The 16699-nt window shown below is 42.8% G+C and overlaps 1 protein-coding gene across 4 annotated transcripts; it reads left to right on the top strand.

Moving 5' to 3' along the window:
* Positions 1 to 42: 42 nt before the first annotated feature.
* SLC25A29 (solute carrier family 25 member 29) lies at positions 43 to 9605 on the top strand. 4 transcript variants are annotated; one of them, XM_030240111.2, is made up of 5 exons: positions 92 to 192; positions 1949 to 1992; positions 3986 to 4020; positions 6544 to 6627; positions 7254 to 9605. In XM_030240111.2, the coding sequence occupies exon 5, from the start codon at positions 7287 to 7289 to the stop codon at positions 7995 to 7997; it is 711 nt and encodes a 236-aa protein (XP_030095971.1). In that variant the 5' UTR covers positions 92 to 192; positions 1949 to 1992; positions 3986 to 4020; positions 6544 to 6627; positions 7254 to 7286; the 3' UTR covers positions 7998 to 9605. The 4 variants fall into 4 exon arrangements, with proteins under 4 accessions (XP_030095970.1, XP_050830800.1, XP_030095971.1 ...); XM_030240110.2 differs by lacking the exon at positions 3986 to 4020 and having other exon boundaries at positions 43 to 192; XM_050974843.1 differs by having other exon boundaries at positions 69 to 192; positions 1949 to 4020.
* Positions 9606 to 16699: the final 7094 nt, after the last annotated feature.

Raw genomic sequence — 16699 nt, 5'->3', positions numbered from 1 at the left:
AGCCGCCCCCGCGCGGCCGCCAGTGCTGGGGGCGGCCCGGGGGGAGTTGTCCCTCGGCCCCCGCCCCCGGAGGCGCGGCCCGGCCCCTCGCAAGGGTAGAAAGGGCCGGGCGGGGGGCGCGCAGCGGCAGAGCGGAGCGCAGGGCCCACGCTGCCGGCATGGCTCTGGATTTCCTGGCGGGATGCGTCGGCGGTGAGTGTCGGTGTCTGAGGGGGGAGAGAAATGATCATTAAAAATGGTGGGGAAGAGGGAGAAAAAGGAGAGAGGAAAGAGAGGGAGAAGGGGTGAGAGGAAAAGAATAATAAAAAAGCAAGCAGAAAAAAAAAGCTAAAAAAGGAAAAGGGGAGTATGGGGAGAAATATGAAAAGGTAGGAAATAGAGAAGAGGAGGATAAGGGGACAGAGCGAAAGGCTTTTAAAATGCGGAAGAAAGGCAGGCAGGTCGGCGGGGAGGGCCGGGCGCGGCGCTGTTATTTTGGGAGCGGAGGATGGTGCCGGGGCGATGGGAGCGGCCCCGCTGCAGCGGGGGCCGAGCCCGGGCCGGGGAAGCTCTCGGGGGTTCCCGGGTGCCAGGTCCGCACCGAGCCCCCACGGCCGTGCCGCAGCGCCGGGGGCTGCCCGAGGGGGCTGGGGACGGGGCTGGGGCTGGGGATGGGGACGGGGCTGTGGGGACGGGGCTGTGGGGCGAGCACAGGGGCGGCGGCTCGGTCGAGAACCCCGACCTGAGCACAGCGACCCCGGGCAGGTTTAAGATGGGGAGGGCGAGCGCGCACACGCGTCCTGCGCTCCCCCGGCCTGCCGCCTGCTAAATTTAGCAGTTGTTAAATTGTGTTCAGGAGACTTATTCTCGCGTCTTTTCCGGTATTTGCGCTTGTTTTTCTTGCCAACCTGGCAAACATGTTTTAAATTCCTTTTTTCAGCGTCTCTCTGATTTCATCCTAGTGCTCCTTGCCTTGCCAGGGTTCCCTCGGGGTCAGCCGTGCCTCTGGCCTTTCCGTGCCGAACACAGCGCACATTGCTGTTTTTCTACCTTGCGCTGTGTTGCCGCCGTGCTGGCCTTAACCAACCTGGGCTGCACCATCCTGGGGCAGGCCCTGTGCAGGGAGGGCAGCTCTCCTCCTCCAGGGATGTGGGAAGGGGCTTCCCCGGCCAGGGAAGCAGCTCTCCTCCTCCAGGGATGTGGGAAGGGGCTTCCCCGGCCAGGGAGGCAGCTCTCCTCCTCCAGGGATGTGGGAAGGGTCTTCCCTGGCCAGGGAAGCAGCTCTCCTCCTCCCAGGGATGTGGGAAGGGGCACGGACGCTCCTGTAGCTCTCGCTGTTGTCAGCGGTCATTAGGGATTGCTGGGTCACAGAAGTGCAGGGCCAGAGGGTTCATTGCTCCAGCCTGTGTGTGCAAAATGCCTGTGCTCAGATTGGTGTAACTAATAGGCCTGCATGCGGCTTCTAAAAAGTCCTTTGATGCTAGGAAAAAAGCAGAGGTTTTCAGTAATGTGTGGTCCCTCTGCAGGTGCTGCTGTCACGTCTGAAAAGGCTGTTCCAGATTCCATTACTGCAGGGAGCATTAATGCGCTGCTGCCCTCAGAGTTGTTTACATGTTTTCTGTGCCTGCACAGAGCGATATGTACATGAAATAATTGTGTTTTAGAGGGAACCTGCACTTTCTGCCCACTGGACTCCTGAGGCCAGGAGCCATGGCTGCACACTCCGTATGGTGTGGCACAGTCTGTAGTCACACAGCTCAACCCCTGCTGGGGCTCAGAGCCTTCCTGGGAAGCATAAAGACACCTGAAGGACTGAAATGTAGATCTCTTATCTCCTGACTTGGTAGGAGCTCTTTAACTGGTTTGACAACCATGTTGGGCACTCACACCTCAGGCTGGTGGTCCTACTGTAGCCCCAGAGCCAGGAAGAAACTTCAGAGTAATGACCATGGCATTTATTTCATTTCAGGTGCTGCTGGTGTGCTGGTGGGACACCCCTTTGACACTGTTAAGGTGGGTTGATTATGAAATATATTCAGCTCTAAGTAGGAAACTTGGTTTCTCCAAGCATTGGGAGAGGAAAAAAAAAATCCCCAGACACTGTAGGAGTGTCAATCTGCATGGGAAAGCTCGGAGCAAGCCTCCACAGCTACTGTTTTAGATTCTTCAATCTCCACCTCTTCAGAAGTGAAAACTTAGTAACATAAACCTTGGCCTTAAACTGCAAGTTCAGTGCAGTAACAATGTGGTATTTGGAAATACAACTTTGCATTGAAGTAAATTTTGTTCTAAGCTTGCTTCTCTGCAGCTGTTCAACACTAACTGCTAAAACTGCCTCCCCCTGCACTTGGAACTCAAACCCACTTAGTATGTTGAAAGTTGGTGTTTTGTTTTCCCCTCAAGCTCTGCTATTACTCCTTAATTTGTAGCTCTAGGTGGAAGTCAATAAAAATCCACGGTATGGAGCTTGTCTGGGGGCTGTTTCCTCCAAGTTATAGAAATATAACTTTCCAAGTTAAAATTGGTTTTCAGATGGTTAGTTGTGTGTGTTACACATACTTCAGCTACCATAAATACAAGATTTGAGATCTCCTGGAGGGTCCCTCAAACAGGGCTCTCAGAAGCCCAAGCCCATTTTTCAGAACAGAATGACGATTTGAGTCATCTTTTGGCAGCCTTATGCAAAGTCTTGCACTGCAGAATGGAAGGGATATCAGTGCATTCCCTGCTCAAGTAAGACCTCAGGTCACTTGACTGCAGCAGACAGCATGCCACGTAGAAGATCTATATTTGGAACACCTTTACCTTGCTGAATTTAGATATGCAAAGGCTGTGGGCTGATAGTGTTACCCAGGACCCCAGCACATTCTGTATTCCAGCACATGGTTAATTCAATACAGAATTCCTGGGTTAGTGGACACTGATCCTCCTTGCAAGCTTGCAGTGCGAGCTGCTCAAGCAGTAAAATCTGTCTTTTTGTTGCTCAGAATGTGGTACATCTGACAGTTAAATAATTCAGCTGAATTCTAGAATATATTTTCAGGAATAGCATCATCCAGACTCGCACAGTTTTTATTATGGTGGTACAGGGCCAGCTGTCTTTTTCTCTCCCATCCTGCCAAGCTTTACGTGCTTAACTGAAGGTGATCAATCTTTTCATTGAATCCAGTAAAACTGCTAAAATTCTATGCTCAGGCTAAAGGTAACCATGTGTGGGTTTTAGTTGGTGGTTAGTTTGTTGTTTTTTGGGTTTTTTTCAAAGTGGAACAGCTTCTATTGCATGAAGCTGAACATTCCACTGTAAAAACTGGGGCCCCCATGCTGGTTTCAGCAGATGTATCTTTGCAAAATAGATGTATCAGCTTGGGAAAAAAGCATCTTACTTCACAATAGAGCAAATAATTTGTTTTTAAATGTTTTATGAAATCCAGTGTGACACATTATATTTTCATATCCTTTAGAAGGTATTGTATGTGTTTATCTCTATTTTGTTAGAACAAATACTAATGTTTGTATTATTAGCTGGCACAGCCACCACTGTATGTGGAAAAACTAACCACCCTTTAAGGAAAAAAAAAAAGACATTGCATAACTTGTGTATGTATATGTGTTAATTCTTAACTTTTTATTGTTCTGCAGTGTTTAAAGGGCTAGCTGCTAGTCACCTTAGACTGTGCATTTTTAATATAACTGAACAATGGGATAGATGCTTAGATAAGCCAAAGTTTTACATCTGCCTTGGCATTTAAGCTCTCTTGTTTCAGTTGTTTTTGGCTGGTGCTGGTGTTTGACAGAGCTGGGAGGGGGATGGTGGGACACACAGGGAGACATTAAGCTGGTGAAGTCACCCTGCAAAACCTGCAACTGAGCTGATCTCAGAACTGGCAAACTCTTTATCCCTGGTTTGTTGATGTAATGTATAAATTTGCTTTTTTGCTTTTAACTGCCTTTACTTTCTGAGCTAGGGGCTGTCTTCATTAACAGCAAAAGTGTTACTTTGTTGTAGATGACAGATAAGCCTCATCACGGGAGAGTTACCTAGTAAGTATAGCCCAGGTGAACACTTCTGTTTCTCTCAGTCTTAATTTATTCCCAAATGTATTAGCTCAAGTAAAGAACTGAAAGACTTATGAAGCTTTTTCCCTTTTTAATTTTAAACTGATGTGTCCCTCTTCTACAGCTATGGCATGGAGGGAGTGGGGTTTAAATATCCCCTTTTTTTTTTTAATGTAGATTTATTCTGAACCTTCTTTCTGCTATGCATTTCTGGCTGTATACACCCCCACACACAGTGCCTCTAAAACCAAATCTCAAGCACACTGCTGTTGAGGTCTTATCTACTACATATTCTTGGATGATGTTTTCATTGCTCAAATACTTCTGAAGTCACTGATTTCCCACATTATGAAATGCTTGGACTGTCCTGAGGATGTAGTGCTTTGGGTTTATTTAGTCTTGAGTGCCTTTATGCAAGTCTTCAGTGATGTGAAGTTACTTGGTGTTATTACTGGACCAAAAACCTTAGTAACAGTGTTTTCCCATAAGAAGGGAAGCTAGGTTATTGGGCAATGAAGGGAACAGGTGGATAAACTTTGACCAAGATTCATCTTTCCTATAGTTGCACACACTAAGGGTCTTGTTGAATGTGGCATTAACTCACATGAAAATGCAAATTTTATGTGCACTCATTGCCATAAATGGCAGTTTGCTGATGTGGGTACCTTTGTGTGACCAGCACTGTGCTCAAGAGAAAGAGGATTTTCATTCTTAGACCTGGGGAGTCAGTATTCTGAATATTCTACCCTACAGCAAAGCTTAATTGGTTAATATTTCATAAATTATTTAGACAAAAATAGAGGGAGCTGTATGCCACTAGGAAATTCAGCCCATAGATATGGCTAATTTTAAACTATTCAGCACAAGCAGAAAAGATAAAGTAAGAAGGTTTCTAAGCTGCAAAACCCCCAAAGCCATTATGTGTGGAAGTCACAGACAAGGTTTGAAACAATGACAGTAAATTTTAAGTGGAGTAAAACCTTTGTTTGTGCAATTGTGACAGCTTGTTAAGATTTGCCTTTGCTTGGGGACCTGCTTTAACAGTTTTGACAGTCTGTCTGCCCCCAAAAGTCAGTTGAAGTGACAGAATTTATTTTCTTTGAATCCTACTGTAAGCCTGCTTTTAATGCTGAGATGTTGCAAGGCCCAAGGTGATCTCAGCCTCCCACTATGGCTAGCATACACTAAGGTACATGCTAAAACAACACTGAAAACTAAAGTTCTGATTTACAAAGCATGAAATAACACGCTGTAGGAAAAACACTAAAACTGTCAATTTCTTTTTGCTTTGAGGAAAGCTAACCTGAATATAGGATTGTGACACACCACCTCCATAAACTGAAACCACCTCCATAAATCTAGACACACATATGACAGTCTTTCATTGCTGTGGTGGTGGGTTTTATTACTTTAGGCAACCATGAAAAAAAAAAAATTAGGTTCAGGAATCTTTCACATAGATGCATTTTTTTTTCCTTTTGCTCAGAATAAGAGACTGAAGCTTTTTGCCCTGGAGTTTGCTGCCCAGCACCATTACAGGGTTGATAAGCTTCTTTTCTGAAGATCATTGCATCCCTCCATGCAGAGATCAAACACAAATTTATAACTTTATCAATCCAGTGAAATCAACTGATTTAATTGAGTGTAGAGCTTTGTCTGAGTGTAGAGCTTTGTCTGAGCTAGGTAGAACTGAGACTTTTAAAGTGTGCTGAGGGCAAATAAGCATGAAAAAAACAGAAGTGAAATTTTCCATTATAGGTTAAAAAGCATCCAGAAAAGGGATCTCCTAAGAGCAGCAGCTGCAATAGCATTTATCTATCCAGCAGAATATACTGTTTCAGTTTTGGAAAAGTTAATTGATTGCTAGCATTTAAAGGTTTGAAGCAGCTACACCCTCACCAATTGCTTGCATTCAGCAGGCTAAAAAACTAAAACAGACTAAAATTTAAAAGGACAAATGGCTTTTTACTCCTTCCCTTTACTCCTGCCCAGCTACCCTCTGGGGGAAAAAAAAATCAGATACCAATGAATGGACACAAATCTGGCATTTAGAAACACTATGGGTATTGTAGAAAGATTCCATCCCTTTAAAATTATCCTAATCTCATGCTTGACTTGCAAATAATTTTTTAATTAAATGGTCTCAGGTTTGCACAGGTATTCCTTAGTGTGAACAGAAGTATTCTTGGCAGATAAAGAAAGTCCCTATTGTAGCCTGTACTGGAAAGCATCTGTTTGAAATTCTAGATGTCAATGTATCCTTCCACTTAGTGGTTTGCTAATAGTTCCAAGAAGTTAATGATCCTCTTCCCCTCATGTTTTCACCCCCTAACTTAATTGAAAACACAAGATTATTCAAATTCTTGTGCCACCTATGGCATTCCAGTGTCCAGCCTGTGCTCTTGCATATGCATTGCTATAGAAAATCTCCACATAGGTACAAGACAGTAGCTTACCCTTTAGGCTGTTCCTGATGTACAAATTGGTGTCTCACACAACTTTTTATAGGTCCGCCTGCAAGTTCAAAATGTAGAGAAACCTCTCTACCGTGGAACTTTCCATTGCTTTCAGTCCATCATAAAGCAAGAATCTGTAAGTACAAAATCACTGCTTTTTGTGGTGGTTTTTTTTTTTATCTTTGTATTTTGGCTCAGGAGGGTGGGAAATCTGTTAAAACAAAGCTGACAAATGTTGAAGATGAAGAGATAAAGCGTGCTCTGAACATCCCCTCACCCTAGGGCAGGTATTGTAGTCAGAATTTTGCCAGGAACTTTGGGAAAAAGAAACCAAGTAAGAGGATGATTTTTTGAGGCTAACTTCTTTAATAAAATAAGAAGTTATTTAAATTACTAGTTTTCTGAGAATTTAAGCATGAGGGAAGAAATTGGTGAGGTGTTTTGGCTGCTGCTGAAACTTTAGGACCATTGTTAAAAAGTTGGTTTCAGGCTTGAAGTAAGCTATTTAAAAAGAAAAAGTATAAAATTTGCCAGAGAACTTATCTCTGGGTGGAATAAGATTCTTTTCTGAATGTGTTCAACTATATTTTTGTACCCCTAAATTGCTTAGATGTTTGTGTCCTGGGCAGAGATGAAATTCCTATTACAAACCAAGGTGTTCCTGATGGGGTACAAGGGAGAGCCAGAGAGGCTGTGTTCTGCAGTTTGAGGAGGTTATCCACACCACTGCTAAAAAGGGTTTTCCCTCCCTTCTTCCATTAGGCTTTTGGACTCTATAAAGGGATTGGGTCACCAATGATGGGACTTACGTTCATTAACGCGCTGGTGTTCGGCGTGCAAGGAAACACCCTTCGTGCTCTGGGCAAAGACACTCCTCTGAACCAGTTCCTGGCAGGGTCAGCAGCTGGGGCCATCCAGTGCATCATCTGCTGTCCCATGGAGCTGGCAAAGACAAGGATGCAGCTTCAAGGAACGGGAGAATACAAACTGAAAACGAAGAACTACAAAAATTCTCTGGACTGTTTGATCAAAATCTATCAGAAGGAAGGGCTGAGGGGCATCAACAGGGGCATGGTCTCTACCTTCATAAGAGAAACTCCAAGCTTTGGCTTTTACTTCCTCACCTATGACTGCATGACTCGGTATTTGGGCTGTGAAGCTGAGGACAGTTACGTTATTCCCAAGCTACTGTTTTCCGGGGGGATGTCGGGCATTGTGTCCTGGCTCTCCACCTACCCCATGGACGTGATCAAGTCGCGGCTCCAGGCCGACGGCGTCGGGGGCGTCACGCAGTACAGCGGCATCCTGGACTGCATCCGCAAGAGCTACCACGAGGAGGGCTGGAGGGTGTTCACCAGAGGGCTCACCTCCACGCTTCTCCGTGCTTTTCCTGTCAATGCAGCCACCTTTGCCACCGTCACTGTGTTCCTGATGTACATGAAGTCAGAGGACAACCTTCCTGAATGTGAGCCGGCTCCGGTAATCCCTCAGCCTTCCAGTTTGTGAGCCTTCTCTCCTTGTTCTCCCCATCCAAAGCCCAGCTGGTTGGGTTTGTGAAACACGAACACTTGACCCCCACAGGTAGTATAGATTTATGCTATCTGTATAAAGGATTCCTAACTGTATCAAATTAGGATTTCATCTCACTACTTGTATATGCAGCATTTTGCCTTATTCAGGACTCCACATTTAATAGTATTCAAGTAAGAGGGGGACCTGCCCTTAGAAAGTTGCTGTTGTAGCTCCAGAAGAAGCTCTGGAGAGTGTTCTAGCACCAGAAATCAAGTTGTGTTTCACTCAGGTTCTGAATGACTGAGTTGAGTTGAATGCAGAAATGTTTTCATGAAAGAAATACTCATTTGGTATGTGACAGAAGTCAGTGTACTCCTCTAAGTTGAAGAAGGGGAAAGAAGTTTAGTGGTGGAGGCATTTTGCAGGTAACCCTGAACTGTAAAAGCATGGACTAGCATTCAGCTAGCCCTGTATTTTAGTTTTCCTTTGCTTTTATATGTCAATGGTTTTAGTAGCAACTTTGTTCATACTGATTTGTAAAAACAAACAAAAATATTTGTACCTAGGTTACTCCCTGACCTTTCAGCTTTGAATAAATGTGTTAAGCACAAAGTCAGCATCTGCACTCAAATGCACTTGTTCCTTAAATCTCAAGGCTTGTAAGGACTCAAATCTAGTAGGACTGGTGTTGTTTGCCCTCACCTCTTTCTCATTTGGTGGGTGCACAGACTGCATTGAGCAGTTCAGTCTAATGGACTTTGTTCTCTGAAGTTAATGCAACTTTGCACCACTTCTCCCAACATGCCCCATAGCAGCCAGTGATGTACAGAAGTCAAAGTCCTGCCTGTGGTATTGCACAAAATGTTTTTGGGTGCAATGTTGGCTTAGCAGCCTGAAGTATCTTAGAAACACGTACATATCTAGGACTGGAGGTTTCATACCTTTCCAGAAAACAGCGGTGTAAGTGTCTGAAATGGTTACTGTTCAATACACTTGCATTATGAATTTAAACAATACTGATTTTTATGTATTTAGTTACAGTGCTTTTTCAGTGGAAAGAAGACTGAAAAGTGTTTTAGAGAATTTTCTTGTTACATTAATCTGTTGTATTTTTTTTTTCACCAGTCTGTTCAAGAAGAATTGAATTAGCCAAAGAGCTACAAACAGTTATTTAAGATTTGAGCTAAAAGCTACACATATTTGGCACAGAGAGCCAGGAAGAAGGACTGTATATGTGTGAGCAATGTTTTAAAACATATCAAACTAGTAAGTACAACTTGTTACACTTTTGGTTGGGACAAGTGCAATATGTGTTTAATATATATGAATTTTCTAGAGAAGCGTTATTTCATAGCATTTTGCACTGTAACAAAATATGCTGGAGAAACCTGTAAAATTGGTATGTCTTTTTATACCTTGAAGGTATGGTGGATGTTTTAGTGCCTACTTGCACTGAGATTCAAATTGAATGTTAAATCTGTCTACTAAGCTGCCTATGCACAACAAATCACAGCAAAGACCATTTACACCTTTGTACAGAAGTATATCAATTCTTGTGTATATATATTGAGGGAATAAATTTTTTTAAAATTTTGCCTTTGATTATTTGAAATTTGGGGCTTTTTATGTTTTACTCAGATGCTTCTTTGTGTTAAATCAAGCTTGCAGGAGGATGGGGTTTCTGGTTTTTGGCAGGGAAAACTTGTTCTGTATCTGCCTTGTGTGTACCACTGAGAAGGGCAGGGCCTCGCTTTGGCTTAGGCTCCACCAAACAAAGGAAGTTGCCTGACCTCACCTCTTTAAACTGACCTTTCCTCTTCCGAAAGAACAATCCTGCTTTTAGAGCCAGAGAGCTGCCCCTATGCTTAGACACTTCCTCTTCTGCATTTATTTGGGATCAGCACCAAGGCTGAACAACTGGGGAAGACAAGTCTTGGGGCCCTGCAGGGTCACATCCAAATCAAGTACCAGGTGTCCATAACCTCTCTGGGCAATATGTTCAGCACCTCACCACTCTCACAGAAAAGAATCTCTCCCAATACCTAATCTTGACCTACCTGTTACCCTTAGAACTGTTACCCTTAGAACTCCACACCCTTGGAAAAAGTCCTTCTCCACATTCCCTGTAAGTCCCCTTTAGGTACTGGAAGGTGTCCCCAGAGCCTTCTCCTCTCCAGGCTGAACAGCCCCAGTTCTCTCAGGCTGTGCTCAAAGGAGAGGAGAGGTGCTCCAGCCCTCGGATCATCCTTGTGTCCCTGCTCTGGACTCACTCCAGTAGGTTCATATCCTCCTCTTCAGAGGTTATTTCAGGTACTGGCTCCACTAATTCATCTTAAAGAGCAGATGCATGTGGCTGACACAAACCCTGTCAAGCAGAATTTCCTGGCTCTGAAAACAGCAAGGCCACCTCCTCTCCACTGACCAGAGCCAGGGTCAGTTCTAGTCAAGTACCTTTTGTTCTCTCAGCAGGAACAACAATAATGTTCAACATTGAACTATGGAACAGAAGCAAATAAGCAAACAGTGTCTCCTTAGACGACTAATATCATTAGAACAGAAAAGGCCTATATAATGTTTTACTTGCTGTGCTTACGAAAGCATTCTTTACAGAAATTCATCCATCTGGAACTTAAATAATGGATGTTACTCAACAAGCCTGAGAAGAGGCTAAAGTCAGCTTTCAGCCTAGTCTGATGTCACTTGCTTGAAAGCCATGTGACTTCTAACTATTAAATCAAGCTAGGCAATAGCCTCAGCCTTTTAAATCATGATACAGTTCTTTTTCCAGATAGATTTTTGAGATGTGGGCTAATTCAGACAGAACTACCTGTCCTGCTTTCCCAGATCCTCATTTCCACACCTTTATCAAGCAATTCCCAAATAACTGAAGGGATTAAGAAGGTAAAAAATCACTGAAAATGAAACTTGTTATCAAGTCACTCTGCCCTGTTCTTAAACTAGATTAGTCATGCCAAACATGTCCAATTAGGAAAAGAGGGGAAAAAAGAACCCACATATACTTCTTGACTAAGTTACCATAATAGAACAACTAGGGTGCAATCTATTTATCAGGTCTGTAACATGACAAGATTTTTGCCCCCTCTGCCTTGTCTTTCTCTGCATATCTGCAGTGATAGGACAAGGGGTAATGGCCTTTATTTGAAAGAGGGCAGGTTGACATTGGCTATTAGGAAGAAATTCTTCACTGTGAGGGTACTGAGGCCCTGGCACAGGTTGCCCAGAGAAGCTGTGATGCCCCACCCCTGGAAGTGTCCAAGGCCAGGCTGGATGGGGCTCTGAGCAACCTGGTCTAGTGAAAAGTGTCCCTGACCACGGCAGGGGGTGTTGGAATTAGATGGAATTAGATTATCTTTAAGGTTCCTTCCAACCCAAACCTAGGATTCTGTGATAAAGCTTTCCATAAGGTTCAGGTAAAGGGGTACCAAGACATTCAAGGGATGAAAATCTGTCCTTTGCAGGTGCAGCACTGGCAGCAGACTGGGAAAAAGACTAAGACACAAATGTAAACATGGACCTTGCAAATAAAAGAGGTGTTTGTTCTTTGAAATGAAATGTATTTATTATTATGCTGGACAACAGGTGTTAACAATTTAATGTTAGCTGCTGTTAGCCCAACTTTTAATCCATGGATATTTAAAGAACAATTTAAAACCCAGAAGTGTGCCAAACACCATTAGATTAGCAGAATGTGCAGTTAAACCCCTCTTCAGCCACAAACACAGGCAGAGAAAACAGAAGGTTACCCAAGCCAACATGCCCTGTCAAACACCACAGCCACGGAGACAGATGAAGGATCTGAGGGACTCTGGGGGCACAGCAAGGGCAGGGAAGCAGAGAACTTGCTGGCCCAAACCTAAGGGAGACAGCCTTTGATATCAAGGGGAAGCAAACTGCTGCTTTCCATGTTCAGGAATTTATGTGTGTCCAGGGGAGACAAGCAGAGGGAAATGAGCCATTTTTGTCACCGACATGTTTTATGAAAAATCCTTTACTTAGGATTTTTTCCTCTCCTGAGAGCTGAGAAGCCTCAGGAACAAACTGTAAACAATTCTTATCTGCTGCTGTGGAATGCAACAGAGAAAATCTCTGATTGGCCTCCTCATGCTGTTTGCAATTAAGAGCCTATCACAGTTCACCTGTCCAGCGTCTCGGGCTGGGAGATTACATTCCTTTTCTATTCTTAGCTTAGCTTTAGTAGTGAAATCCTTCTCTTTATTCTTTTAGTATAGTTTTTATATCTTATATATCATATTATAATAAATCAAGCCTTCTGATACATGGAGTCAACTTTCTCGTCTCTTCCCTCATCCTGGGACCCCAGAAAACCATGTAACACATTTTCATCTTCCCAGTGCAACTGTTTCACAATTTTTGTATCAGTGTTGTCCTCACTAAATTCAAAAGTGGTTAACACCAACAGAAAAGAAGTGACATAATATGCACAATAACACATAAGAGATACAGTAAAAGCTTTTCTACTTATAGTTTATTACTAGTTTTAACTGAGTTGACCTAGAAAGTGATTTTGAGCTGTACAGGTTCACCAATAAATAAACTGAAATCAAGGCAAGGTCTGCAGTGTACACTAATGCCCTATAGATTGATATAAATGGAAGAATGTCAAGTTCTTATGTTCACAAAATATTCTTAGGGGTCTATAAAATGTAACAACTAACACATTCAAATTGCTTAGTTATAATTCACTATTATAATTTATTATGACTGTTTTTCTTAATGAAAGAAGCACACTGCATTTTTTATTGACAGTAAAATAGACTTGTGCCATTTTAGCCACATCCATGTTTCAGTCAATAAAATACTAAAATCATAATGAAGCCTGACCTCAAGGTCTGCACCATTTCCTGTATATATCAGAATAGAAAGAAGTGTTGCTCAAGTAATTTGACTTGGTCAGATTAAAGTTGGTATGAAATAAAGAGAATATTCTTCTTCTAGGATCTGATCTATTTTCTTAAGCAGAGATTTATTGTAGATTAGGAATACTTCAGTGTTGCAATCAACCAGCCCATACACCTTCTGCCTTGTGCACTGGGGTATTTTCACTTAGGAAGAATCTATCAGAGGTGCTTTTCAAACAGGTTGGTAATGAAGTTCAAACTTTTTAACTGCAGTTAAAGGAGGTAGATGTAACAATTACTTCTACCCTTAAATTAATCCAGGCAGTTTCCTGCTTCCCTGCTAGTTCTTAACCAAGAGACTGGACACATTTTCATTTCACACACTGGAAAAATTGAGATAAAATCCTCTGTCCCTAACCTATGCAGGAGGAAAAAATAAAAACAAGCAAACCAACCACCCAAGAGGAAAACCTAAAGACCTCCCATAAGTATTATTCCTTAAAATCCATTTTCAAACTATAAATATTTGTATGCCCTTTAAAGTTGTGGGAGTCAGTGGATTCATATAAATCCATTGGAGGTTCAGTCAAAGCATCAGGTAAGACTGAAAACTGAAGGATTCTATATCAAAACACCAAATTTTCTGTTTTGCTGAGGAAAAAAAATGCATGTGTCGAAAAATAAGTCAAAGCATAAGCTGCATGATGCCTCCCTCATGTGTGAGGCAGTCAAAAGCTTTGTAAGCCAGAACTGGCACAGGAAAGGCCAGTGAGGTCCTTGGCAAGTCCACCTTGCAACTCTGAAGGACACCTGACTCTGTGGGCCCTTAAATCAATACACTAACCTACAGTTTTCCACAGATTTGTCTTGCAACCAGTTCCCAAGATGAGCTTTAGCCAAAGGACATTAGGACCTATCTGGTCACCAAGACCTTTTGTGTATGGATTTGTCACTGTTTAACAAGCAGTACATATTATATTATGGCACAGTCTTCACATGCTCTATCATTTATCTCAAAAATATTAGTTATTGATTTTCTTCTGAAATTCACATTTTCTGTGGGGCTGCTCCAGGGAGGAAAACAGGTTACTTGTGATCTGATCCCCTACAGAGCAGCAATGCAGGACTCCAGTGCAACAAGGCTCCTGTTGTGCAGCCTCTGCAATGGTCTTGCACACATTATGAGCAGCAAGAGACTGATGCAAAGGCCCAAACTGCCTCAGAAGAGATTGAACTTTTCAGGATGCCTCTGCTGGAGAGAAGCAGTGATGTGTTACAGGTCCAGCAGTTAACCAAAACAACTACTCACAGCTGAAAGCACATTCATTAACACCATTGATCACTAGCTTTCCACATTACTCTCTATTTAATATTGATATTTGATGGATGTATGTATATATGAGCCATGTCCCACTCCACAATTCTTATTTACAATCTTTTATTTTCAATGCCTTGCTGGTGCTTTTAATGACTGCACAAGTAAACTCAGGACTATCAGAAATCAGCACACAATTGTAATTCTTATTCCCCTCGGTGGTGCGTGGGCAATTTGCTCTTTGACACTGGCATGCTCCAAGTCTGTCAAGGTCCACTGAAGGCCACAGGACACTCACTTGACCTCGCAGGGGCACCCTGACACTGCCATTCTGTCTGCTGGTCACGCCATGCAAACGGGTAATTCACTGCCACCTCCTGGCAAACTGCTACCCGGAGCTCCTGAACTGAAACAAAGCACTGGCACACGCCAGCTGACACCAGAGCGATTAGAGAGGAATCACACCCAAGCCTACAACATCACTTAAAGAGTGGTGGCAAAAGGAGCACCCATAGATCCTGCAGGGATGCCACAGACTCTCCATCCCTTTCTCTCCCTCCCAAAATTCACCAGCATCTGGACAGAACTGCAGGCTTGCTCCTGAGGAGAGCTCCCAGCAGCCACGGGAATCTGGTGAAAACAGCAGCTCACAAGAGGTATCATGTCCACACCATGACACAAATCAGAAACTGTGGTACCCAACCAGCACTCAGGCTTAGAGCTTTTCTCTTGGAAGAAGTAACAGAAGACTTGGAAAACCCTAAAACGGGAATTGTCTAAAAACCAGTTGCTATAATGAATCTTATTCATTTACTTACAGCAAAAGAGGGTTTTCCTGCCACTTTAGGGGAAACCAGGACCTGAAAAATTCACAGTAACTCTTATACAGAACCTGATGTGCTTGCCCCAAAGGAAATTCAACACTTTCCAGGCAATTTCCAGAGTAAAGGACCTAAAAGAATTCTTCAGCTAAACTGCATTAATACTATAGGATCATTGAGAGTACACATAAAAGCTGGATTGCTTTAGGCAAAGAGAAAGAAGTTGAGATAAGAACCACTGATTCAATTACCTCACAAAATTAAACCAGGAGCCACGCAGGTGGCATTTCAGCACGGCTGTAAAGCCTCACTCTTGCAACTTGACACTAGACCAATTCATATTATCAAACTGAATATTGAATAACATAATATAAACACACACAGTCCTGCTCTGGTTCACATCCACTGTGCAGACACTGTGCAGATGTTTCTGCTCCTTGTGTTCAGCAGCAGGGCTGCACTCCCTCTGCTCTACTTCACTTTCCCATTCCTTTGCCCTGGGACTCTTCCCAAGGAAAGTGCTACTTTTTAAAGTATCCCATTTACACAGCCAGGAACAAGAATACTGACATGGACTCTTATTTGTATTCTTGCCTGCAAAATTCACACCCAATATTCAGTTTCGAAATCCACCCCAGGTTCCCCTAGGCAGCTTTAAGTGCTCCAGGAACATAAATGCAGTAAAGCTCAATGCTGGCACAGACATGCTTTACTCCTCTCCTCACACCATGATTACAGAGCAGATTTTAGAAGGTGCTGTACAGATGAAAAACTTATTCTGAAGTGCCATCATTACAGATGGCACATTATAGACCCACATTATATACCAACCAATGCCAGTAGCAGCTGCCACTTGACTGATTAAGACTTTCCAGACAGATTTGTCTAGCAGCCCTGATGAAAATTCCAGATTTTCTCCTTTCTTCAAGGTATTAAGAAAACACTTGGAAGAATGATATTCATGAGGACATACTGTCCTCAAGTTCACGCATCTTAACTGAGTAGAAAAACCAACCAGCCCCACTTTTTCCAAGGCATACTGACAAAATATCCTGTGAGCTACGAGATGAACACGTGGAAACACTTGCTATTATCACAGCCATGACACTTTGAAGGGATTCACTTTCTTCAAACATTTTAAAGCCTCAATATTTTTGCCAGTTCTGTTAATTACTGGGTGTTCTGCTTTTACCCACTGTGGAACTAGCAGAGAGAAAGGATCTCCACCGGCCTTTATAACTACATCATTGTTGACAAGCTGTTGTTAGGATGTGTTTTTTTTTTTTTTTTTTTTTTTTTTTTTTTTTTTTTTTTGTTGACAACTTGTAGTCACTACAGGGAAAAGTCAAAATGTACTACCTCAATTCCAGTGACCCTCTTCAAACAGGAGATAACCAAAATTCAGAGGTCCTGGCGCTCTGTTTCACTAAGGATTTATTCTCTTAGCATTTCAAATCTGAATCTGAAGCCCTCCTACAACCTTTTCAAGAAACACTCTCCACAAATAATTAGTATTTGTTTGTTTTGCATTTACTGATAGACCATAAATAGATAAAATCTAGTCAGTTCTACCTTTAAAGTTGGTCTGAGTTTGCCTCCATTCATTCTGACAGCAGCAGAACCAAACAAGGTATATGTACAATCAAATGAGAAGTAGAACATGTGGAATGAGTAAGCATG

Source organism: Serinus canaria, chromosome 5 (genome assembly GCF_022539315.1).
Source record: "Serinus canaria isolate serCan28SL12 chromosome 5, serCan2020, whole genome shotgun sequence".
NCBI classification, from domain to species: Eukaryota; Metazoa; Chordata; class Aves; order Passeriformes; family Fringillidae; genus Serinus; species Serinus canaria.
Note: the sequence above shows the minus strand (reverse complement) of the source record. Positions and strands in the feature narration are given on the sequence as shown.